This window comes from Thunnus albacares, chromosome 8 (assembly GCF_914725855.1).
Source record: "Thunnus albacares chromosome 8, fThuAlb1.1, whole genome shotgun sequence".
NCBI classification, from domain to species: Eukaryota; Metazoa; Chordata; class Actinopteri; order Scombriformes; family Scombridae; genus Thunnus; species Thunnus albacares.
The window spans coordinates 13,059,281-13,086,721 of NC_058113.1; the positions used below are offsets into that span (position 1 = coordinate 13,059,281).

Sequence of the window (27,441 nt, forward strand, 5' to 3'; positions counted from 1 at the left end):
GGTTTTGGGTCATCGTCAAATGAATAGCAGTGCATCAATACTACCCTTTCTGTTCATTATTTCCATTATATACATTTATTTGTATCCAGTCTGATAAAAAAAACAAGCTAAATATTTGGACTACTGATGTCCTTTACAACCATTTGTGACTACAAATCATGTTTAAATCATAGGGTACTATTACAAATATATCACCTATAAATATATAACATCTATAAATATGCTCATGATGTGATGATATATCTTGCTGTTATGAGTCATCTCACAGAAACAATGACTGCACTCAGAGCACTACGCCCACAAGTTACATGCGTATACACACGTACACCACGCACACACTCACACACACACACACACACACACTGATATACAGACACACTGATATGCAGACTCTTGAGGACCATACAATCCACTTTACAGTATGTTTCACCCAGCCATCCAGTAATAAACACCAGCTCATATCACTCCCACTCCTCTGCTACATGAAGAGCTGGACACCAATTCTTGTCCACTAATAATAGGCATAACCTTTCCATTTTTCTAAGCAAAGAAGATAGTACTGCCCACTGATTAACAGCTACCTGCTATTAGGTAGGTAGGTAGGAAGGTAGGTAGGTAGGTAGGTAGATAGATAGATAGATAGATAGATAGATAGATAGATAGATAGATAGATAGATAGATAGATAAGGCAGACAGGCAGGCAGACAGACAGACAGATCATTTACCAGTTGCAACATGTGTGCTCGGGAATATCTGTCTTTTTATTAAAATACATTCACAACATGATGTAAGGATTGACCAACACACACGCATTAAGTTGTGGCAATGTCTGACTTAAAGTGGTGGTTTTTGATTAGTTCCTGTTTTCAGTTTCTGGTGGGAATTGATTCTGTAATGACAGCCTGTTTACTGTTACATTTCAGAAATGAATGACAGAGATACACAGACTTCATGGCAGCAACAGTATTTTTTCCCCCAGTATTCTATTCTCAAATTAATTCCCCTGTAAATGCATGCAAAAATGTGGGAAAATTCGATGCAACACAACGATACAAATTTCCAATTATTTGAAAAAACTTACAAAATGTATATTTTACTGTAGATCTGAGAGCTTTAGGCCCATGCTTCATTTCCCTTTAAGCTTTAAACATCTTTAAACATCAAATTTACAACTCAGTAATTGAAAAGGTGAATACTGTAAAAATGAAAAAACAACAACAACAACAACAACAAAACCCCAGCAATAACATAGGTTAAAATTGAATTTGTTGAATCTGAATCGATGGAATAAACACAGAATAAAGGAAAAAAAAAGTTAAGTAACACAACTCAGCCCTGCGAAAAAATCCTAACTCTTTGAAGCTTAGTGCAGTCAGGTTACTGGGGGAGGTTTTGAGTCAAACATTTTCTTTTTTTCATCACAGCCATAACAGTGGCAACAAAATAAGCCTATTTTGTAAATGAGTTGGCTATACTGTATCCATCCCCTTGGCCAATAGTAGAAAAGTATTGCATAGGTATGCTGTAGTTTTGAAATTTACAACATTTTGCGTAGTTGCGAAGGCAGCATCACATCTTGCTCGGCACAATGATTTTGATTCGAATGATGGTCCTGCGCATGCGTGATGTCGGGAGTGGAATCGTGGTTGCGTTAGCATCCAGGGCTAGCGGAGAGGTTGGGGAACGCGGTGTGGAGGACGGCGTCCTGCGCACTGTCGGTAGAAAGATATCGGCTACTTCAAATATCCCCAGCTAATCCTTGAGCTAACCATTATCCCTCCATGCTGTCCGGGAAAGGAAGATAACGTTAATAACCCTGCACTGCCACCTCAATTAGCTACCGTGCAAGACAGATAGGGGGAAACTGCGTTGTGCGTGAATACTGTTCCTCTCAGGCGGACTCAGTTTTCTGTTGTTAATATTAAGATTTGAGTTTCAACACCGACCAACGTTACTTGTTGTAAGAATGAGGTTGCCGAGTAACAGGCAATGTGCTGCGGAGGGAGACGGAAAGAAGATGGACCAAGCTCCTCCATTCAGAAACCCTTTTGTACACGTCTTGAAATTCACTCCTCTGGAAAAGGCAAAGGTAATATTATGTTTTCATTAAGTGTATTATAGACACGTTGACGTGCTGCTTTAATAGTTTGTTGAACAACACAGTGGAGAGGCTGTCACCATCATTTAACTTGTCAGTTTTTTTCCTGTTCGCATGTAGTCAGCTGAGCTAGTGCTAGCTAGTCAGCTAACATTAGCTACATACATGTTGCTTTCTGTCTTCTGTCTTGTTGGCTTAACGCTTTGCTACAACGCTGCGATAAAGGACGGATGGTCTGTTAGAAAATGGTTGGGTATTTAGCTGCAGCGGCGCTATGAATGCCACACATGACTGTGTGAAAATATGAAAACCATCCTGCCTCATCCAGGAATCCGCTAACAATCTAGTTAAATGAAATACAGTTAGATGAGCATGGCCGCCCGTGCAGGATGGGCCTTAGCTTGTTGCTCTTTAACTGTTATCTTAGCTGTTAAATACAAGGACACAGGTTAGTATATTTTATTCAGGTTTCATGTTTCTGCTGCATTCACTACATATTTCAAACACGGTGCCGTTTTCTAGCTTCCTTTTCATTTATCCTGCTTTGTTGGTTAACGCAGCTTTGGTGCGTCCCACTCAACCAGCAACCAACACGTGTGGATGTGGGGGGTGGACAACTGAGATGGAAAACTGACAGTCATGTTCATTTTTTCCCCATCTACGACTTGGATATAATATTTCACATCTGTTGAAATTCACAGGTAGTTCTTGTTTGAAATACACCATCCTCTTGACACAGTGTTACAATTTTGCATCACAAAGCTGACATGCAGTCCAACCATCCGTCAATGCAGTTGATAATCAGATTTAGAGCTTTCAGGCTTTATTGTAAATGGTGTTAACTTGTAGACTGTTTCAACCTTGCAGTCACTGGTTTCATATTTTTTAGCTTAAATACTCAAAAGTTATGCTAATGTATTATTTGGGTGCAGCCTCTACAGAAATGACAATGTGCCCCAGATAAACCGTCTTAATTGATATATCAGATATGGCAGTTGTGCCTTTTGATCAAACATTGCAACATGTCGCATAGTGTACAGATGAAGGAAACCTCATCTCATTGTTGTATACTGGTAAGCATTGAATTACCTTGTTCTTTCAAACTAGGCTGCTTATAAATTTGGAGGGACATGTGGGCCTTTTGCAGTTCACTTTGCATCGTCTCTCAGAATAGCTCAAATACTTAAAGTGTGTGTGTGTGTATTTCCACTCTGAACCATGAGTTAGCATTTATCAGTACCTTGAGTGAATAGCTTCTGATTCAGTGAAACATACATTTGTACAGTCACACGTGGATTTAGATGTGGTTTGGAAACCATGTTTTGTTTTGTGTCAATAGAGATAAGAAGTGTTGAACTGTCTCCCTGTTAAATGCTTTTTATCAACCCTTATCATGTTTAAGTATGTAGTGCATTCACACCAGAAAAAAGACAAAAATAAAGTATCATTAAGAATGACAGCATGCATTCTAAAATTGTTTCACATGGGTGTTTTATTGGTGGGAAAAAAGTATAAATCTTGTGAAAAACAGTTTGCTTTCTCATTGTGAAGCTTCCAAATATGAAGTTGGCAGCACCTTTCAAAAAGTCGCAGTTTGACTTTCCAATAGGAAATTATTTTCTGTTGGTACAGTATAGTAAATTATATTTATTGGTCGCATTTTAATGACTAAAAGTTTTAACATAAAGGTTATGGAATACTGTATTATATATTGGTAAATGGTGCGGAATTGGGACACAGCTTTAAGGTATTTCTGTAACAAATTTCAGTCTAATGGGAAAGCCTCAGTTTTATGAATAGCGCTGCTCTAGCTTAGCAGGTATATGAGAGTATCTTGTTACAAGGAAGAATAGTGACCTAGGGAGGTTCACACACATCACTTTCATCCTGGCTCAATTGACAAAGACTGAGGGGAAATTGTAGGCTATGTAAGACAGTTTTATTAATATGCTATTAATATGCTCGTGCTGTTCTGTCTGAACGGTGTAAAACTGATCAAAAATGTTAAAGTTTGGTCACAAAACAAGAATATCAGGTGAATAACAGCCAGAAAAATAGGTAGGCTGCCTAGTTTCTCTGATAAAAAGAATTAAAAAAAAATATTATATTATTCAGAGTAAGTAGTCAATTCTATTTGTATTTTTATTTTATTTACATAGCCCAATATCACAAATTAGGGCTGGGTGATATGGACAGAATCAAATATCACTATTTTTGACCAAATACCTTGATATCAATATTGCGACAATTGTTGTATTGTATTGTAGGGATGACTATAAGTGGTAGTATTAGTAATAATCATCAGTAATGTGGATATAATGACTAAGCGAGTAAAGGCAAATAAAAGCTAGAACAGTCTGGTAAGTTCAGGAAATTACATCACTTTACTGAAATGCAGCCTTTAAAACCAGGAAAAGACAACACTTTTGCCATATCACAATATCCAGAATATAAGACTATATCTAGTCTCATATCACAGTATCGATATATATCATAAGTTTTGTACAAAACTTACTGCTGTAAAACCTTGCTCAACTTACTTTGTGATTATATGTTGACCAAAAATGAATAGCATAATGTTACATAGAACTCCCCTATTTCCTGTACAGTGGCATTTAGATGTTATGGTCTAGCAAAGAAATGAAAGAAATCAGACCCTTAAAGCTGGTTTCTTGTAAACACTAAGTGCTGATCCACAAATGGGTCATGAAAGGATGGAAATTAGTTTCCTAGTTGTTCTGATGTAACTTGAATCAACTTTTTCTTCATGGTGCATTGGTCTTGCTTTCACATCCATGGCAGTGTAAGTAAGACTCGATATGAACTGAAACATTGAAGTGTAGAGCAAAAAGCAATAATTCTGTCTACAAATTTTATAAACCAACCAAATTACTTTTGGATTCAAAGAGAAATTGCCAATGTAGTATGTGCCCCTCATCTATTATAAAAGTATGGTGCTGGTTGATAGGTTGTAAGCGAATGGCACAGAGATGACTGGGGATTGTTTCACCAGGCAGTTACTGCAATGAAACTTAAGTATTTAGGGTTTGAATGGTTGATCACAGATGGATAAGAATGGGTCCAAATCGTATTTTGGTAAGTCGGTATATAATTTCTTGCTATGTTTATAAAACCCTCCATACAAATTGTACAGATTGCAGATTATAATAGGAACAGATGAGTTTTGTTGGATTAACGCAGGCCATGAGGGTATGCTTGGTTTTAGACAATAAAGCTGCTGCCTGTAAGAATAGGCAAAAAGCTCAAGAGCTAATAGGCTGTAGCTGAATTAAAAACTATCTTGTTTGTAAGCCAAATTGGCATAGTTGCTCACAGTGCAAAAGTCTGTACAGTAGAACATACAGTTGACAGGAGCTGGAGACATTTCACTTCTTTGCTCACCTGGGAGTTTTAGTTATTTTGGGGCATAAGGGACAGCCGTCCAGAAAAGGGGGCACAGGTAATAAGGTGGAGATGTCTGGCTGATAGCCTCAGTTGACACTTGCCCCAAATCTTTGTTCAATCACTTAAACTGTGTAGGCTTGTTCAGGTCCTTATTAGTAGGCTATACTGTAATTCAGTAACCCAACCATTTAATCCACACAAAGATGCTCTTGCAGTTTTGCCTCTCAATGAGATAATTAAGTGATCTGCTGTGTTGGGCATAGTCCTAATGTGAGAACATGTTGCAATGTTTTTGTTACTGATTTAGGTATCAGCAAACATTACAGTCTTAATCTAGCCTTAAACCCTAAAAGTTGGTATGATGTCAGAGGGCAAGCTGCTAATGGTAAGGATAATTTAATTCTCAGCTTAGTGTTGACAGGCTTAATTTACATTCCTGTGTGATTTATTGTGAAAACCCAACAAAGACCTAAATCTGATTTGAGCCTGCCAAAGCGGCAATGAGTCAATAGCTCATTCCCACACTATATAGGCCTAGATCACTATTCCTTTTTTAAACTGTGGATTGGCATCAAAATAATTAACAGTATAAGGTATTGCCTGTCATCGAGACCTGAGGGTGTGTGTCATTATGAATAAAGTCCTCCTTAAAAGCCTTTTGAACTCATAGCTGTATTACTATTTTTCATCTTCTCACTGCTACCTGAAACAATATGCCCACACCAGTGCAGTGCTATTTGTGGTCTGGGTGCCTGCTAACAGTGGTGTGACTTAGGGGTGGGCGATATGGCAAAAATATCAAATCACAATTTTCTTCAGGCAAGATCACGATCTACAATCGTATCATGATTCTTTTTCATGTTGGTTTTTCAGACTGTTTTGCAAGTTACTGAACCGTACTCAACATGTAAAAAACTTTATTTTTTATCACATAATGATAGAAATTTAACTCAGGTTAGGGGCTCACAAACAACATAAAAACATACACCCATGAAAGACATAAAATTACATTAAAACACAAACAGTTCCATAAATAAATAAGAGCAGGTGTGCAAAGATGCATTAAAAAGTAGTGAGTGTATTTGGCCTTGTTTATAATAGATATTGCAGTACAACCAAACTAATTTCACAGCTAAAAAGCAAACAGTTTATTTTGTGTTAGTGTGTTAATGTGTCGTTTTGGATAACTAGGAGGAAGTACACCATGTTAAAAAAAGGCACCAACACAGTACACCACAGGTGACATAATGCTAGCTTGTGGCATAACAGAAGTTAATGCTACCTGTTAACAGGCAAGCTAACCACTAAACATTGGTGTTTACCTGCAGCCCAGCTGTCAGTTTAACATGATGTACAGCAGGTGAGCATTTCAACAGGACATTAAGACTGCTGTAGATTACACAAACACACTACCTAGCATCACATCTATGATCTTACTGGTGAGCAGGCGATGTGATGATGCTCAGACAGGTGGCAGACTAAGAGTGAGGCCTGACACAAACGCTGCTGCTCGCTGTGTTCGTTGCATTTACCATTAAAAACCAACAGTTTGGGCTCCTGATGTGAACCGTGCAGATAGTTTGCTCTGTTGTGAGCTTGTTTTTACCTGAGGTCCTTGGCACTGGAGGTCAATTTCTTCAGCAGATTAGAAATGTGGTATGAGGTGCTTGCCATGTCGGTGCTTTTACCCCCTCTAGCAGACTGCGTTCAGTTACAGAGCTGAACTGATATAATCTGCACTGTAGCACAATACCAACGATCTCTCTGAAGGTAGATCGTGGAGACATTTTAATTGATCACAATCTAATATTGTCATATCGCACACCCCTAGTGTGACTGACATTGATATGGAACTCTTGACAAATTATGATCATCCTGTGCAAAGAGAACTGACGCTTTAAGTGCCTAGAGCAGATTGTTCAACAGTTTTTTGTTCCTCATGCTATTCTACATGCCCAATATGTCACAGCATGAGATCTTAAATACATATAAGAACATGTGGTTACTGAGATGATGCACTAATAATTATCGTAATCTTACTTGTGTCTATCCCTGCTACAACTTCCAATTAGTTAGAGAAACTAACCGCTCTGCTGCAGCTTCTCACTAGCCTTAAACACATTGAGAAATTTTGAAGAAATTGTCTAGGTTTGTAAGCATTAAACATTTGCTTTTGAAAATCAGTAAGCTTATACACACCTCTACTACCATTAAAACGGTCACACTTCAAGCTTTCTATCCGTTTGATATATCATACTGTGTATCAGTTTTTTTTTTTCTTATTTAGGCCAACTTCCTATTTTAGTGTGGATTTGGTGAAGAAAAACCATAGATTGTGACCATTCTTGTTTGTTTTTTTTATTTGAAGAACATATAGACCTATTTGATTACACACTTAAAAAAGCAGAGAAAAAAGTATGATAAATGGCTTGGCTACATGATGGGCGATGTGAAACTGCCACTGAAACAGATGTTTGTACTCACAGAGACAGGGACACCGGGATGATTCTCATATCCTTCGGTTGCATGACCCGTTTAGACCTTTAGAGGTCTTCTTCATCAGAGTGGAGATAAATGAAAAACAAAATTATCACACATGGTTCACAATGAAGGTTTTCCTTTACAACTACAGTGATTTATTTATTTTTTTTGATACCAAGAAGTCCCAGTTCAGTTTAATACAATGTACAATATTTACAGTAGTGTTATAATGTAGGCCCTGCATTGGCAATTATTATACCATTTCCAAGTTATAGCAAACCACATAAATATGTGTGTTTTGTGTTTCCTAATGACTTCTAAAAGACAAGCTCTGTTACATGAATTTAAAGATGCCTTTTGGTACAATGCCTGAATTCACTCACAAATAATCTCTCTGCTTTGCTAACACTGCTAACACTTTAATTCCATGTGACATTCATGCACTCTCATGCTTTGGGTCTGAATAAATTTTTTAACAAATGCATTATACAATCCTTCTCATTTATTCTAAGAAAGGCCCCTTTTTATTAAAGAAAAAAGTACATTCTGCATGATTTGTCCTTTCTTGTTCAAAACTGTATACCATATAGCCTATTTGTTAAGAGATAAGTACACTGCATAGACATTTAACATCATTAATTCATGTATCTTAAGAGAATGTTGGGAAAGTAAACAGTTTTGAGGAAAAAGAAAAGGGAAACGAGGGTTGTGTCACTGTGTTGATGGTGGTAGAATGAATGTGTAATGTCGTTTTGACACTCCTCATTCCATGGTATGTTTTAAAATAAAAAGGCAAAAACCTTTTTCATAAAAAGTGTAACTTTAAGATTAACCATTCTCCAATTGTTAAATAGTCTGCAAAATGTATCTGTTGCTTGTTGTAGTGCAGTGTTTCTCATTGTCAGATATCAAGAAAGTTGTAATCTGATTGATTTCAATTGACTATACTGTCAGACAAGAACTCTCTCCAGATAAGATAATCCAGATAGACTCCATGTTCCCCAGTAGTGGTTGCTATCAAGACAAATATTGACAGAAGATAAGCGCTGCTATTAGAAGGTCATAAAAAGCTGTAAAGTAAACAGTCAGTCACCATTGGACCCAAACAGTGAAGTGCTATGTTTTGTCAGAGCCTTCAAGAATAAAAAACATGGTCATATGTGGTGTGTACATGGCCATGTCAGTGTATGTGGCTGTAGATACTGTACCCTTGAAGACACAGGTTTAAATATACTTATATTGTGAGTGGAAATGTTTCAGGCGTTTGTGGGGTGTGTGAGGTGTTAAGAGTTAGGGTGGTAAATATGCATTGTGGAACTTGCACTTCAGTTTAATTTACACTATATGATGGAAATGATCTCAGTTGTCTAATGTATATAAGACATGCAGTTTCTTGGGTAGGATTGTAGGTGTTTTGTATTGCTGAACTGCTTTAGGCTACTGTGACCAGAGGTACTGTATAGGACAGATACATAAGGGAAAAGACCACTAATTAGTTCATTGGTATTCATAAGATAAAGTCATTGTTGTTTTCTAATGTGCTTTTCTTTACTGTGCTTTGTTAGAGATATAATATAAACAATTATGCTCTTGAAACGGCCTTCATGACAAAATGTGTTTTTTAACTTTTGGTAACATGTTGATTTTTGAATTCATAGTAAACAGCTACCACTGCCTTAACGTTAAAAATCAATTATTGTAAAAGGGTTATGTTGAAATTGTTAAATTAGCGTCAGCAGTAGTGTAATGCATAATTTGCTTACTGCACCTAATGAACAAAGCAGAAGAGAAAATCACGGGGCTTCCCCTGTGACAACTATAAACTGAGATAGATGATAGATCACATACATTATACACAAGGCATTATCTTCAGGGCGGCAGGCAGCCACGACTCATCGTGGTGGACATACTGCATAGACAAAAATCAAATGGAGACTGTACCAACATGACTGTTATTGAATTAACTCTATTTTTCTTTAATCCTTTTTCTCTTTTCCTTTCTCTTACAGATAGCATTTATGACAGTCACACTATTCCCCTTCCGTCTTCTCATAGCTGCATTCATGATGCTGCTGGCTTGGCCTTTTGCCTTCTTGGCCTCAGTAGGACGCTCCGAGACCACCGTCGAACCCCAGTGCCTCTGGAGGAGGTGGGTGCCCTACTGTATACATATATGTGCCTTCGGGGTTTGAACCCTAATAGAGAATATAGAAATCAGTCACTTCAGTCATTCCTCCTGTTCTCCGTCCTCCTCCCTCTGCAGTTGGTGTGATTCACGGTCTGCAGGTACCACTGGTAGAGGGAGGAGAGGCTGCTGTCTCAGCCAGTAGCTAAAGGTTTACAAGAATTTGCCAAATTTTAATAAACGTTAAAAATTTACAAGCTAAACAGTTAGGCTACATACGAACAGCTTTCGTTGTAGCTTGTTCCTAACACTTTGCTATCAGCCTAATCAGCTCACTGTAGTTGTGTAAAACTTACCTGCAGTGGATAGGAGACTACAGGCAAAGCACATGAAAATATCACTTTTCTACATATTTATGCGTGTTGAACAGGTGTTTTGACAAAGTACTCTTATTTTTTTAATTGCGAAGATTTTTATCTCAAGTATAACGTTAGCCTTCACTTCACCTAGTTCACTTTCTCCACTGTGGCCTATAGATGTCCTGAGCTGTATTGGGGCTGATCCAGGCATATTTTAAAATAAACCTGATTGAATTCCAGTCCTTTCCTTACTGTATTCTACTGTGTTTTGTCCACCTAGACCTACTAGTGTCAGCAAAGCTACTCTCCTTTACTACAGCCAGACTCTACAGTGCACACATGAGTGAAAATGAGTGTTGAATGAATGAATGTGAAAATGTCATCACCTTCTGACATCCACATTAGCAAAATATACAGATTCACTAAGCTCTGACGCTGAAACGTCTGTTATCAAAATTTTATAACTCTCCTCTCTTTCTTATTAGCAAAGAGTAGCAGTGTACAAAACATTCAGTTAGCAGCTTCTCATTTTTAGCCAGTACCAACCATTGTTTTTGCCAATTAAAATGAGAAACGGCAGTGGTCGCATGTCATATCTGCTGTTGTTAATTAATGTTAATTCTGTAAGTAACTTGATGACAGGCTAAAATGAAACTTGGCTGTTGTCTGCTTTGTGTGCTCTCTGCAAGCCCCAGTGTCTGTGCTCAGCCAAACATCGTGAGGAAATGAAGTCCCCTCTGGAGTACTACCAGTTGCCAGTGTTTTTGTACTTCCAACAACATCAACAAAGTGATTAAGTCTTATTTAGTAAAATGAGATGTAGCTGATTGCATCATATAAATTTATGGAGTCACATTCTCATAGTTAAAATTTCATTTATATCATATCAACAATTTAAGCTTATCAACTTAGGGACCAGGACCTTGAGTATTTCGATCAAATAGCTTGTAAAAATAAAGTGTGCCAAATTCAGTTGGCTTTCCTTGTTATAACAATATGTCAGATTCTTCAGCATTGCATATTTTTGCTGCTATGTACATAATTATTTTTACTATTTATACTGAGCATCTTTGGCACAGAAGTTTCTTTCAGGATGAATTGGGTTATATCTCATCTCATTTTCAGGTTGTAGCTTGAGTGTGCCCTGGTTAGCTGTGTCATTTAGGATTCGGACTGAGATAGGGTTTGGGTCCAAAAAAAACTTGATCAGGACGTCCCTTCTTATTTTTTAGTGTCATTGTGTTGTTTTTACTCATGTTGCTCTATTTATTGTCTGCCACAGCTCTTATACAGTATGAATAGTTGATAATGATATTGGAGATGAAATAACCCTAAACTCATCCAGCCCTAATATTCTATTCAAACGCTGTTGCTGTCAGTGGATGCTAAGAAACTGTTACATTGAATGTTTGATGTTGAAGTGTAATATACCATGCAGTGTATGTATTTCTTTCCATTTTCAATTGAAATAAAAGGGACCCTCACACATGAATCATCCTATTTTCAGACTGGTCGACATAATTCTGAAGATCATCATGCGGGTCATGTGGTTTGCGGGAGGTTTCCATTGGATGACTATAAAAGGGAGAAGGGCATTACCTGCAGAGGCACCCATCCTCACCCTGGCACCCCACTCGTCTTATTTTGATGCCATCCCAGTCACCATGACAATGGCCTCTATTGTCATGAAGGCCGAGAGCAAGGACATACCTCTCTGGGGCAGTAAGTAACAAACACATACATGGACATATTGCTGTTACTGTTATCTTTATGACTATTATCTACATTATGAGTGTAATGGGTAATCTGCTGACTCCTAAACAAACAAACAAAAAAAGTTAAACTTTTATCACTCCTTATGAAAGTGGTACAGATCAATGTTGCTGATGTTGCAGAATCTCTATGCATAGGTAGAGTTTTTCCCAAACTTGTTCAGTCACGTGTTTGTGTATATACAGTTTGCCTTGTTTGAGCCTTTGAGGCAGGCAAAGCTACTTTGTAAAGGGCAGGTCCTAACAGTTTCAGTGATTTTGCTGTTGTATCAGTAAACAGTGGGGATTGCCCAATCTACTTAACTGAGAATTTTTACAGAGTTGAAGCCAAGTACAGCTTTCATAGTAACTGTATAGCAGGAAATGGATAGACACACAAAAAATACACTTGCCTTGCTGTGATGAATGCAGAATTTATGTCCAAAAATAAGTCATTGATTTTTCAAATTTTTTTCTCTTGATTCTGTCATTAAATCATCCATGACAAAAGGAAGCAAAAATCAAATGTTCTTTTACGGATAAATGATCAGACTCAGACTGGGGCAGGAAATAACTCAATAGCAAGTCACAACATGTTGAAAATACTTAATGCTAGAGAGAAAAGAAACTAAACGGTAATGGTTAGCTTATCAGGCATAATTGCCAGTATTAACCATGGCCCCATGATTTCATTTGACATTATTGACAGATTTGTCAGCTAGCCGACCAGCCTAAATTTTGAACCTGGACTGGAATTTCTGACCAATCAATTTAATAAGGGTAGAGGAAATGCTACGCATAGCAACTGGACATTAAAATTAAGTGTTATTTTAGCCTCCTCCTGCTCTGCCTACTAAGTAATCAACCACTTTACCTCCAGCCTGAGTGATACAACATACAATCACCTAAGATGATGTTTCTAAGGAACCTGAGGGACATAAACAATGAATAGTTAGAATCAGAATCATCTTTATTGGCCATGTATGTTAACGCATACAAGGAATTTGACTCCAGTTTCATGGCTCTCAGTGTACTTACATAGAATAACAAAACAACAATCTTCAGAAATATACACAAGGAATGACTATATACAGGTGAAACAGTTTCTGTGAACTGTAAACAGGATACAAATAAAGTGGAAAAAGAAGTGAAGAGTGTGAGATAAAGTGATGAGATAAATATTGAATAGTAAAAATAACTTACTTTATACACTTAGTAGGTGGTTATGTACAGTATATACAGCCTGTTCAGATATACAGCAGTGAGTGAAATGTATTGTAGACTAAAATAAATATATATAATTTGTAGGTACGCTGGGTACTATAGTGTTTCAGGGTTATTGCACAGTGCCTGAGTTAACTTTTCATCAGGATGACAGTGAGGGGGAACATCTTACAATTTCAAGATTCTTTTGTGTGTGTGTGTCTGTGTGTGTCTGCTCCCTCTACACTTGGCTGTTCTAAAAATGCTAATGAAGATCATCCATGTGCCTTTGTAACTTTAGTCTGACTAGTCCTGTTAGCCTTGCAGTAGGAACCAGGCACCAATGCCGGGCCAAGTGGAATCCAGAATAAGCATTAAGACCTGATCAGCCACAGTGACGTGTGCAGTGTCTCTCAGGGTACTAGCTCGAGTCCTAATCCCTTCCTGTCAGCAGACAGCTCACAGTTGGAATCAATTTTTTTCTTCTCATGGCCTCACTCTCTTCTTTTGTCATCTTATGTTTCCCTCATTCTCCTTTACTTGTTTTATCTCTCCCTTTCTTTTTGAATTTATGTCTCCGGGCCACCAGAAACATGGACTTAGCTGTTTTTTCTATTTTTGTCAAGGATGAGATTCTGTCATCTACAACCCCCTGCAAATCTAATCTAGAATATTTAAACACAGTCTTTGTCTTGTCACTGTTCCTTTTTTCATTTCCTTGTACATTTTCCCTTTGTAGATCAACTCTGGTTAGCAGGTCTCAAATGCTAGAGACACCCTTAATCTTTGACCTGAAGATTATACACTGTGCAAATCATAATGCAACAACTTTGTGTTTTTTTGCATTATTCAGTACAACCCTCAAGAAGGGAAGTGACATTGATAGAAGTGGTGTAACATCAGTGAGAAAAAGTTTTGCAGACTTTTGCATTGTTAAGAAAAATGGAAGTTGGAGTGGTGAGTGGATAGTTGTGTGTTTCTAATGCTTATTGTCATTATCAATTATTCTTCCGGTTGTCTTCTGGATTAATTATTTTGTCCATAAAAATGACAGATCAAGTTACTATCTACTATCTTTAGTTCTTAGGATATGGATTTAGTTTGTTGATACTTATAGTACTTAATTTACAAATTTCAGTTTCAAATTCTGAACAACTTATCATCATCAACCCAGCCAGATGTTCCATACTACATCTCTGCTCTGCCACTGTTAGTTTTTCTGTGTCACTTGGATTTTTTAAGTCACCCTATTGGCCTCTAAACAGAAAAAAATCAGAGAGGAAAGCCAAACCTTGCATGTGTAATCAACATGTGAGACTCATCTGACTCATGCAACCAGAGTCCAGGAACACATGACCATGTGTTAAATGCAGAAGATATAGTATCTAAATGAGACATTTTTTTTCAGGTTAGCAGCTTATCCCCACTTCTAGTCTTTATTCAAAGAATATTGCTAGATAACAGGCCTTTTTATTCAGCATTGCTTTACAGTTATATGATTGTGGCATTAACACAGAGGAATGTTTCACTGTAGCCACATTTTTCCACTCTTCACCACTGTACAGCTCTTTTGGAGTGATTTGGAGTTAAGTGCTTTGTTAAGGACATTATTTGAGTGGTGTTTGATATAGAGAAGCTTTGCTCTCTCTCCCCTGGTCGGCTTATCTCAGCTGGTACAGTGAAGTGTTTGTGCTACTTAATGTAACAGATTGTTTTACAGTAATAATAATGCTGTTTATTGCAGAAATATTTGTTGTTTGGGGCAATACAGACATGGCATGTGTCCAACTTTAGTGAAGAGGTCTGACTGTGTTCTTGTGTTTTATATTGTACGCCCACTCTAACTGGATGTCGATTTTCCCCCTCCGACTCCAATAAAGCTTTAGTTTCTTAACTGTCAAAAGAAATAGAAAAAAGTTAACTGCTTCTGTATTTATCGTATTTCCTCCATTCTCTCTCTGCCTTTTGCTTCCAGCTCTGATTAAATTCATCAGGCCAGTGTTTGTTTCACGATCAGACCAGGACTCCAGAAAGAAGACCGTGGAGGAGATCAAACGCAGAGCTCACTCTGGAGGGGAATGGCCTCAGGTAAGTGAATGGAATATGCATATATACTCTCTTTTGCAACATTTTTAGTAGTATCCTTTTGTTTCTAGTCTGTGAACCATTTCCTTTCTTTCGTATAGATAATGATTTTTCCAGAAGGAACATGCACCAATAGATCCTGCCTAATCACCTTTAAGCCAGGTAAAACTCTTTCACTATAATTTTTCCTCTCTTCTTTCAATTATATGGCAATTTGAATTAATGTCTAATTTGGCTCTTAAATTTCATAAATTCCTATCTCTATAAATATCAAATAGGTATGAAGTAGGGCTGTGCAATAGGTTGTTTTTATGGTTGGTGGACTTTATTTGCCTTTATATTTCTGTAGTTGTTACACTGGCTGATCATAATATATCATTTAGTTCTCTTTTTTATATCTGCAATTACTATTCTAATCTGCATGCATTTGTTTTTCAATCCAGTTCATTGTTTATACATATGTAGTATGAAATTTAAAGTACAATCTATCTTTTGTGTCTTTTTTTTGTCCTGTAGGAGCCTTCATCCCAGCTGTACCAGTGCAGCCTGTGGTGATTCGTTACCCAAATAAACTGGTAAGATTCTTGATGAATATATCAGAAACGCAGCTTTGTAGAGAAATCGCTATCACATTTTTGTTGAATGCCTCAACAAATCAATATCTGTTTAATATTAGAACCAGAGTTTTCCCTGCCTAACTCTCAAAGGCGGGCCCTCATATTCATTCAATCGAGACTCGGTGTTGAATCGAGAATCAATCCTGAATCGAATCAGACACCCAAGTATCGTGATAGTATCCAGTCGGGAGATAAGCATATCATCTCAGGCCAACAAAATCAACACTGTCATTTGCCACAACCTTAATTTTTCATCTTTTTTTCTATCTTGGTATAAAATTTAAATCCCTATCGACCTTTTTGACTGTCAAATCGTGATGTTTTTTGTTGTTTTTTTTTTTCAGTTAAGCACACAGCACTCTGAAGGTGCATGCACAAACTGTATACACTGCATCACACATGTTCTCCAGCCTTTGGCGTCCTTACCAGTGAATGAAGTCACACTACCTCTGTGTGTGTTGTTATCCGAGCTTCTGTTCTTTGTTTTGGTGGCCGTGTAAATGACACACACGTTTGTTTTGGTCTGAGATGTTGGTGCTCTAGTGCGACATCTAGTGGCTGAATGTCATGTATTGCAACTTTGAGTAACAACTAAATAGTTACACACATGCCCCCAGGGTAGATGTAAATCATAAAATGTCACAGAACTCACTAATGGTAAAACAGCAGTTTTTCTGTCACACAGCATCATTTTTTTTATCAATTGCATGCCATTTTATAACACAGTAATCCAACAGAAAACTAATTTATTGATATGATATTTCAATATTGATCCAGCTTATGTGCTACAATGCCAAATGGCTGGTGCAGTCTGTCTGATCAGCTGACATGACCAGCTGATGTCTCCCCTGTCTGCAGCAATAACAACACCAGTGTAGCTTTCTAAATAGATTATTTTGAACCTACATAGTTACTTTCTCGCCTGAAAAAATATTAATAATTAATAAAGTCACATATTAACAGTCCTAAAGCGAAAATTTAAGCAGCTTTCAGCCTCCACGATTAGCTAGCTGGTTAGCATGATAACTTCAGTAGGTATCTCTGCAACACAATATATAGGTCTTTGACATGATGTCAAAACTGTTATTTCTTCACATTCAGTTGATAATTTTAGTTAATTTTGTAATGTTTTAAACCAAACTTTTATACCTTTAAGCCCTGGTTGCAAAACTTAACAGTGGTGCCAGTTCTTAAACTGTGATTAATCTATTGAATTCCACAGGGTTACCTTAAGAATAACTTTGTTTACACAAGTAGTTTCTGCTTGGAAAACCTGAGTACTTTGCCCTTTGTCAATACTGAACAAGGATTTTTGTTTTGTTTGTTTGAGTAGCCAGAAAGAGGTAATATATGGGAACTGATGTTTTGCCTTTACTAGTAATCTGGTTTTCAGTGTCCTGACAAGCATAAAAGGTGTCTACTCCTATTTGGATGCAGAATGAACAGCTGCAAGTGAAAGTTAATAATTGGTCAAGAAAAGGTATACGGAAAAATAATTTAAATTTTATTTATTTTTCCTTTGGACAGGACACAATCACATGGACGTGGCAAGGGCCTGGAGCGTAAGTACTTTTTTAAAAATTGAATAGTTGTTACCAATGTACAGTACCAGTCAAAAATTTGGACACACCTTCCCATTCACTTGTATGAGAAAGCGTGTCCAAACTGGTAGTGTATGGTGTGCTTCAGTTTCTGTTTCCTGGTAAAGATAGAGCAGAAATGGCATTTACACTCTCCACATTTCAAGCTTATAGTAAATAAAATATGCCCACCCCCTTTTTTGCGTTCTTCCAGACAGTTATCACCAAAGTTTATATATGTCATAAATCATTCATCCATTCACCATCCAGGTCTACAACAGCAACCACACTGTACAAGAAGATAATTATTCTGACCTGACAATTCTGACTGAAACACAAAATAAATGGGAACAAAAAAAATGTAGGCTTGGTGATGGTATCTGCCTCTAGTCTGACATTGCAGTCTAAACCAGAATCTCCACAATGAGAGCTCAAATAGAGTGGAAGCAGATTAGTTATGGCTGGAGGAGAAAGACTGTCCTTGTTATTGGTCTCAGTAGTGTCCTCAGAATTCTATGTCCTGTTTTGATTTGGCCTCCATCATTATGGTGGATCTCTGTATGCTGTTGGCTGTCTTCCAGCTCAGTTGAGCAGAACTATACTATAACGCTATTTGACTCAATTCTTTAACACAAATACAAACTCAATAGGCATATAGTATAGAGTATAAATGACATTTCTTTCCAAGCATGACGTGAGGTTTAATACCACACTTACATGTGTATATGTACCCTTTACCCTGATGCTCTAAATTTAACTTGCGTGCATCTTGTCATCAAGTGGCCAATCTTAACCCTGGACTTATTGAAAACATTAAAAAACACCTGCTGATTTCTGCTCCAATCCAGGCATGCAGAGCAGTGAGAAGCATACCCCAGAATATGCCAAATCTGTCATTTAAGTAGCGAGATAAACATATAATATAATTTTGTAAACATTTTTAATTATTTATTTTTTTCAGTCACTATGGGATATTGTGTGTGGATTGGTGGCACAAATATGAATGCATTTTACAACAAATTGTGAAAAATGAGAAATTTTAAAACCATCTGCATATCCTCACTGTCAAGTTCAGGCATGGACCCTGATTAAGGCTCTTTGTGTATGTGTTTATTTATTTTTGTTGTTGATCTTCTGTTATTATCCAGGTTTGAAATCTTGTGGCTGACACTCTGCCAGTTGCACAATGAGTTTGAGATTGAGGTAAGTGTGAAGGTATATCTCCATACTGCATGCATCAATGTGACTTTAGATAATGCCCTGTTTACCCACCACTGTAGTATTCCAAATTATTAAATATGTGCTAAGTGAAAGGAAGCTCCTGTCATTGATTCCATTTTATCTTTATCTTGTAATAAGATGTTGACCCTTCGGCCTCCTTTTTATCAGTACATACATTTTTTTCTCCTTTGTGTCTTCCTGAATTTGTATATGGAAATAAAAAGTCTTAAGGATAATTTCATGCAATAAAATAAATATTTGTCCATAATCAATAGAATATACGTATATTGCATAGTGTAAATAATTTGGATTTTATGCTTTCTCTGCAGTTCCTTCCTATCTACACACCCTCAGAGGAGGAGAAAAAGAATCCTGCTCTCTTTGCTATCAATGTTAGACGTGTCATGGCTAAGTAAGTCCAAATTTATTGTTTGTGTGGTTTTTGGCAGCGAGTCCTTTTGAATGTACAAAAGGAAAGTTTGACTGTTGACAGTTACAGCGTAATACCTAATTAATTTTATTGTTTACTTATGAACAACAAGTCATTTCCATTGCTTTTGTTTTGTCGGTCTATGCAACCAAAGGACATATCAAGCTTTGGGGATGGCTCATCACTTGCATAAACTTTTCAATACCTTTTTTCATAATTCTGATAGCTGAGTATATAATATTGTGTTTCAATATTACCCAACTTTACTATCTGTCTTATACTGTGCTCATGTTGCACTTAATACCTGTATTATCATACACCACAGTCTGTGCTTCACCACTTTAAGAGTGGGATTGGAAACTTGAGTCCTGCAGATAGACAAAAAAATCGTACACATTGTTCTCAACATCAAAGTAGTCATATCGGCTGCTATATTGGCCTTATAAGCGTAAAGCTAATTTTTTATCGATTTTCACACACTCATGTCCCATCATTGTCTCCTCTTTGCTATGCTCAGAGCCCTGGGGGTACCCATCACAGACTATTCATTTGAAGACTGCCAGCTGGCCATGGCAGAAGGCCAGTTGAGACTGCCAGTCGACACCTGTCTGCTGGAGTTTGCCAAGCTCGTCAGGAGACTGGGGTGAGTCATTCAAACCTTCCAATGCATCAAAGAGATCTAAGTAAGGGGCACAAGGGTGAGACAGAGGCAAAACACTAACTCAACACCGCAGGGACCCAGATTCAGTTTCTGGCTGTACCTTCGGTGTGGTTCTGTGTTCCACCAAATGCAATGGAGTGTGCTTGGGTGGGAAGGCATTTAGGGATCATATTCTTGTTATTGTGCCAGTAGCTTCTACTGGTTAGTCATTTGCTGCACCTGCAAAAGAAGGTCTCTGGAGGGGACAGTGTGATCTCCACACATGCTACGCCTTCTTGGTGGAACTCCTCTCTGGCAAAAGAAGCGGCTAGAAAGGCCAAGTGCATCAGAGGAGTTATATGGCCGACACATCCTTCTCTTGTCCAACAGTGACGTTGGCAATTATGAGAAAATGATCATGGAAACAGTCTCTACTGCCTGCATTGGTTTTAACTTAATTCTTGTTTGTTTACATTTGATGGTTGGTTTTCTAAACGTCCTTGCACATTATGGCCAAGTTATTAACACAAACTTTCTTTCCCTCGCTGTCCCAGGCTGAAACCCAGAAACACTGAGAGGGTTCTACAGGAATATGGGAACAGATCCAGGAAGCTGGAGGGACAGAAGCTGGGCTTGGACGACTTTGCTCAGTTCCTGGATGTGCCAGTTTCAGACATGCTACGAGACATGTTTGCTCTTTTTGATGAGGTAAGAACTAAAGAGATTTTTCAGTCACAACCATGATAACTCTACATCTTGCTCAGACTAAATAACAGACTTATGTTTTTATGTCTCTTTTGCTTCAGGATGTCTCTCACATTGTTTTATTGTTTTCACTGGAAATATAGAACTGGAATACAATATTATAGTATTAATACATAATAACATATGTGATATGTATGTATTAAGCAGTATGGGCTGCATTTTAGAGCATGGATGAATAGTCAGTTTACAAAGTTATTCTATAAAAAACCCTGTTAAGACTGGAGGCTGGATTGAATACCAAATACTTCTTTGAAACCAATCCCATCACCTTTCTTTTCATTTGGGGATACATTTGCAATATAGCACCCATACAAATAATAGGTTTTATTGTAGCAATCTGTTCTTGGCCTAAACAGCGAGCACTTGCAGCTACTTGGGTGAAATAAATAAATATACTTGCTCACATCCTCTGTCTTCATCTTTTGTAACACCTTGTTTTCTCTCACTTTTCCAGCATGAAGATAACTGCATGGATATCAGAGAATATGTGATAGCCTTATCTGTTGTATGCAGACCTGCCAAAACTCTGGAAACGATGAAATTGGCCTTCAAGGTATGTTCTGTCTCAAGCTTTATGCTTATCTAAGTGCCAGGCTGAATTGAGTTTTCTGTGCTTGCTTGGAATCAGCGTGACATTTGCCACATTAAAATGTCATACACTGGAGGTTTTCATAGGTTTCGCACAGCAGTGGAATAAAACTGTTCTTTCCATCATTAGTGTATAGCAAAGTGATGCATGTTTACACAGAGTGTTTTTTTAAAAAAATGTTTTCCAAGTGATCATGCTCAGAGCTGCATTCATCACATCAATTGAAATGGTCTTTTAGGGGTTATTATTGCAAATGATCTGTTGTGGTTGAATGAAAACCAAATAGCTGAGTCACCTTCATGTTCTCACTTGAATTGCTTTACGTAATTCTTAGAGTTGAGAAAGCTGTGTGACCTTGGGCCTCATGAAATCCATTGAGCACTGATTTATTATTTATAATAGCATGTATCATTTCAGAAAAAAACTGAGTTAACAGCACCTAATCTGACAACCTTGTCAGAGTCTCATGGCCAAAGGCAAAGTCAGAGGTAACATCTGTATTTCTTCATTTTATCTTCAGATGTTTGAGGCAGAGGAGGATGGTGCCATCACAGAGATGGAGTTGGCAGTTATACTCAAGACAGCTTTAGGAGTGAATCACCTCAGTGTGTCACACCTGTTTACTGCTATTGACGCTGAAGATACGGGGAAGATCACATTTGGTAAGAATCCCAACAAACATTCCCTTATCATTCATTGATAACCAACTTAAGTTCAAAATAAGGATTGTATTAATCAATATTTGGGTTAAAGTAGTACACACTAGATTCAGGTACTGATTCAAATAGGTGAGGGTTGGAAAAGTGTTTCACCTCTGTCATGCAAACATCACTTCATGGTCTTTTCTAGCTTTTTCTTTACAGTTTGTCTCTGGACATTTTTTTTATCACCTCTTGTAATATTGTCTTGTCTTTGTCGCCCTCTTGTGGTGTCTTTTATAGAGAAGTTCAGAAGCTTTGTGGAGCAGCACCCAGACTTTGCTGAGGAGTACCTCTACACAGAAAACGTAGGCCTCCACAGTGGTCCCTGCCACTATCACCAAACAAAGCCCAACCTGAACCTTCAAGGCACTGCCACCATCAAAACAGCTAACGGTATCTGCCCCGACTTCAGCCCCAACAACCGTGATGGCACAATAGATGGACTCCTCAAGAAACACAACTGAAATAGTTTAAGACGTAGTGGGAGAAAACCAAACACCTCTCCTGGTGAGAGGTTGTTATGTCTCACATAGTTAGTGGTGGGTAGTTAGTTACATGTTTGAACAGTAAGGGACTACATTTCAGTAACTACAATTACAAAAATGAAGAAGTTTACCTTACCTTTTTTATTAGTATTGTGTCCATAAAATTTTCTGAGGTAATTTTCAGCCTGATAACAGTTTATTTTGTTATAAATTCCTTTTTTTTAATTTTTTCATAGTGAGGATCGTCAAAATGCCAAACAATGGCTGTTACAGATACAATGCTTAAATACTTGAAGGGCAAGCACTTATTAAAATTCCTGGGGCAAAAGTGTTTTTTTTTTTGTTTTGTTTTGTTTTTTCTTTTTCTTTTTTTTTTGTTTTGTTTTTTATTATTTTATTTTATTTTCCCTCCAACAACGTACTGACTGTGCATGTTTTTAACAAGAGGGAAGCAAGAAGAAAAAAAAGCCCCGACAGTGAAATGAACTAATTTTTAGTGAAATCAGTGTTCGATTCTCTTTTGTTTGTAACTTTTACCTGTTTCTTTTCTTAAATGGTAGCTGCCTTTTGAATTGAAAGTGCAGAATGAATGGGCTCATGGTATTTTTAGCAGTATTGAGGAATATTTATCTACAGAGGGAAGGCCTGAGGGTACCAGTGACAATTGTTTGACCACTTGAAGCATCTCGCTGCAGTAGCCACGTTTGAGGTGAACTCAGGTCTCTGCGAGTAGAAGGGCATAATTGCTATGAGCCTGTTATATACACATATATACAATGATATATTTGATTTAGCTCAGGGTTCAGTGACAAAAATGGAAAATATAACTTGTATGATGTCATCATTTTTGACGCTCACTGGGTCACATGCATGTCTTTTTTTTTTTTTTATGACATCAGTACTCTTCTGCCCAGTCGTTTTTCATTCACATAAACTTCATCCATGTCATTTCTGTCAGGTTTAGCAAATTCAAGTGTCTTTTTTTATTGTTGAAACTACACAACGTGGACCAAAAATGCATAAGGTGATTAACTGTCACCTGTCATGTCTGTACTGTCCTTTTCAGTCAGTGGTGTAATGGCTCTAAGGTGGGAGTTCACAATGTATGACCATTGAAAGCACATCCGGTTTGGTGGCTAAGTTGGATTTTCCAAAGGCAAGGTCATCATACTTCCCTCTCTGCCTTACACTGCCATATATTTTTTAACCATTCCTACCTGATTCACTCCATATAACTCCTCAGTCTGTTGGAAATTCCCACTCTTCCAGTGTGTTGAAGGATGTAATAATTAAACATTCAGTCAGCTGTAAATTTGACCTTCATGCTAATGGCTCTTCTGGTTTGCTAGCTCATGCGCATGAAAGAAACTGTGCCATTTTTATTCACTGAGGCATGTTTTAAAAGAGATCTAAGCACTTTTGCACCTAATCATATTTGAATGACCAACTTGGAATCTTTGTTAACAATAATGCCTCATTTCAGATTTGTTAATATAATTGGTTAAAAAAACGTTAATGGAAGTGATTGAATTACTTCTCAGTACACAGACATGCAGCCCATGGCCAGTCACAATTAATTTAAAATGATTTTTTAATCAAACACGGGTGGATATGTACTTTGAAATTGAATTAAAATGAAGGAATATTTAAGATAACAAAATTTCAAATTGGCAAATATTTGTCTTATTTGCCCTTAATGAAGATAAATTTACATTATTGAATTTTGGACACAGTTACCTCCACTGATACTGGAAAGAAGCAATTCTCCTCTGACATTATCAAGCATCCATTCCATGTTCTTTTTTGTCTGATTTTTATCTGAGAATCTTGAGTAACAAATCTGAAACTACAATCAACTGACAACTTTAGTATGTTGATAAAAATCATACTGTATTGTGTACGTTCTAGACAACACAATGATGCTAATTTCAATCATTTGCCAAAAATTGATTAATTGGCTTTTTTTTTTTAAATCTTTTTTCCTTAATGTCTCTGGAAGCAGACAAAATAACAAAGTTTAAGTTTTTTTTTTTTTAAATTTTAGAAATTACAGTGATTTACATGTTGGTAAGAAAACTGTTATGTAAAAAGGGAAATCAACACCGCTCCTGAGCTGATGAAACGAAACCCATTTGTTGCCAGTTGTACCCGGGATGCGTGCATTCATGGTTAGATTTTGTTCACTTTTTGACAATGGATATCAACTTTTTTTTACCCTTTATCATGCATCACATTCCCATCAGATTCATGACCATACTTTCATGTATCTCCGTAACGGCTTTTGGTGAAGCAATATTTCACATCTCGTTGTCTAAGCCTTCTCAAGATGTATGCTTTTGAAGAGTTCTGATATGTATTTTGAATATTCCAAATGCAGGACATTTAGTGAATTTTTGATATACGTATATGAATGATTTTTATTTTCACTGCCATGACAAAGATCTGTGATCTTCTCTCCTCTGCAGATTGTATCGATGGTGAAAAAAATGAGCCACATTCTTTTTTTTTTTTTTTCTTTGTATAATACTGCGATTGTTTTGTGCTGTATTCCTCCTACACGGTGTAAAGTTTTATTGTTATATTATTACTATTATCGCTGAGTTGGCTGCTTAGAAACAAAATGCAGATTTCATATGGAAACTGATAGCCTTGAATCTATATAATTTTTATGCTAAAAAAGAGAATGTATAGACAATCTTGTCACAATCAGAAACTACTCAAAGCGCTGATCTCCAGTGAACATTTTCCTAAGAAATCATGGTTTTCAAATGTACATTTTTTATCCTGTTTGAACTCTCTCTCTCTCCCTCTCCACTGACTTTTTTATGTTCAAGGCGTGCAGGTTGAACTAAGCAAAGTGTGAGTGTGTAAGTGTGTCAGGCCTTGAGGTGATGTCTACCACCACATGACAGGCCGCATCGCACAAACACTCCAGACTGTACGCAAATATAAACTAACCTTTGATATATTTAATCACAATGCTTTTAGTATTGCCCCCTTATTACTACCCTTTTAAAATTGTATGTATTTGTGCTTGCACTTTAGATTATTTTCTTTATTTTTCAAAGAAATATCACATTGCTGTAAAGCATGTTAAGTTCGTAGGTTACAGTATTGTAGCTCAATTTTGTTAATATGAATATAGTTTTTGCTGTCATATATTTGCTATAATACTGGGAGCACAGAGGAAATTAGGGATCACAAATTAAAGGAAGCTGTCCCTTGCCCCACATTTTTTTGTACTGTAAGGGTTTGGTTAGTTGAAACATCTAAAACACTTTTTAGACCTACTTTTCTGCTTTGTCTCAGGATTGTTGAACTTTTGTAGCTCGAGAATGGCTTTGTAAACTTGTAGGACTTGGCAACATTGTACAGATTTGAATGACTAAAAACTGTTTGCACCGTGGAATGGAAAAGTATTTAATGTACCCGTAGTGATGTGATTTCAGAACAGGTGGCTAGTTCACAATTCACTCTGTCTGTAGGAGGGAAACCATACTGTTTTTGTACATAGGTGAGGAAATCTGACTATGAATTACAACTGAAACAGAGAACTAATGATTAAAGACCTGACCCAGAATGGAATGTGTTAAGCCACAGTTACCCTTACTGCAGTTTTGTTTATTTATTTTAAACATGAGAAAATTTCCTTCTGGAAGTCTAAAAGATATAATTATCTTTCATCAGCAAGTCAAATACATTTTATACTCAATATTTACATTCAGAACAATTCCGCATTTGGGATTTATGAAAATACTGTATTTCTTTAACACTTGTTTCACACACTTTATTTCAAATACCTCATTAGAGGTGAATCTTTCATTTTTCTACTTGCTACCAATCTGAGAACATTTCAACTTGTAAGAGAGAAACTTGTATTTATGCTACTGCTGCCTGCTTACCAGTTTGTCCAGCAGTGAGCCTAAGACGAAAGACTTGTGTACTCTTGACAGAGCGATATTGTTTTTCTGATGGCTTATTGTATGTGGACTAAGAAACTAAACTGTTTTCTCTGTAGCTTTACTTTCTGTCTTTTTCTATACTCAACAGGTTTTATTTTGTTAATGCATTTTGATGATGAAGAGTCATTACTGCAAGCTACTTTGAATTTGTCTGTTTAGGACTGCTATGATGTAACTTGTTCATGTGACTCTTGGATTTAATTAAAAAAAGAAAAGTTAACACACAGTTGTGTCACTGTCACAATGGTCATGTGGCAGCAGTGTGTTTGTTTTGCAGCATGATGTGGTGATGAGATGTGACTGTTATAGTTATACAACTACACTGAAAAAAGTCCATTCTGTTAATGTGAATTGTCCAAAGCATAGTCAACTTTGACCTTAAAGCCCCGGTATGCTCAAAAACTAGTGTTGTTTCACTTGGGCGTTCACACTGCAGAATGATTTCTGTGCAGAGTTTGATACTACAAAGCTGTTTTTGTCCTCTGAAGGGGGAACATAAGACCTGTATGTACAACATAATTGTCTGCCATTGCAAGCCTAAATGTGGTTCTGTATGCATTTTACACAAGTGTGATGCGAAACCTGAAGCCACCTCTGCAACCAACACTGAGAATGTGAAGTAAGTGACATCCTGTGTCTAGTGGTTAAAGCTTTCAAAATGAGCAACACTTGTATCTCACAGACAAGCAGTAGGTGTAATTTTACTTTAATGAAAAACCATACCAGATACAAATTTTTCCAAGCAGAGTGTTACTGTGTCTTAAAACATGTCTGGAGCAGATCTTTAGTGAAATTACTTTGATTATGTGTGATAAAGCTTATGCAAGTTGAAGCAAGTATTCAATATAAAGTACTAGTTCTTTAACAGGTAAAGAAATTCTATTGGTGCATTACATGTCATTAAAGTACTTGATAATTTGCTAGTAAATGATGGCAGAAGGACT

General features: G+C 37.1%; 1 protein-coding gene across 1 annotated transcript; it reads left to right on the forward strand.

Moving 5' to 3' along the window:
- The first annotated feature begins 1,628 nt into the window (after positions 1-1,628).
- Positions 1,629-26,723, forward strand: LOC122987736 (lysophosphatidylcholine acyltransferase 1). The gene is made up of 14 exons (XM_044359754.1): positions 1,629-2,089; positions 9,994-10,133; positions 11,976-12,190; positions 15,398-15,510; positions 15,609-15,669; positions 16,024-16,082; positions 17,652-17,686; positions 18,853-18,907; positions 19,255-19,337; positions 19,873-19,998; positions 20,550-20,703; positions 21,215-21,313; positions 21,870-22,011; positions 22,291-26,723. The coding sequence occupies exons 1-14, from the start codon at positions 1,967-1,969 to the stop codon at positions 22,512-22,514; spliced, it is 1,629 nt and encodes a 542-aa protein (XP_044215689.1). The 5' UTR covers positions 1,629-1,966; the 3' UTR covers positions 22,515-26,723.
- Positions 26,724-27,441: the final 718 nt, after the last annotated feature.

Excerpts from the sequence above, each read along its gene's own strand:
- LOC122987736 (XM_044359754.1), top strand. The coding sequence starts at position 1,967 with ATGAGGTTGCCGAGTAACAGGCAATGTGCTGCGGAGGGAGACGGAAAG. Across the intron at positions 12,191-15,397 it reads GGACATACCTCTCTGGGGCA|CTCTGATTAAATTCATCAGG; the intron begins GTAAGTAACAAA and ends TTTTGCTTCCAG. Across the intron at positions 15,511-15,608 it reads CTGGAGGGGAATGGCCTCAG|ATAATGATTTTTCCAGAAGG; the intron begins GTAAGTGAATGG and ends TCTTTCGTATAG.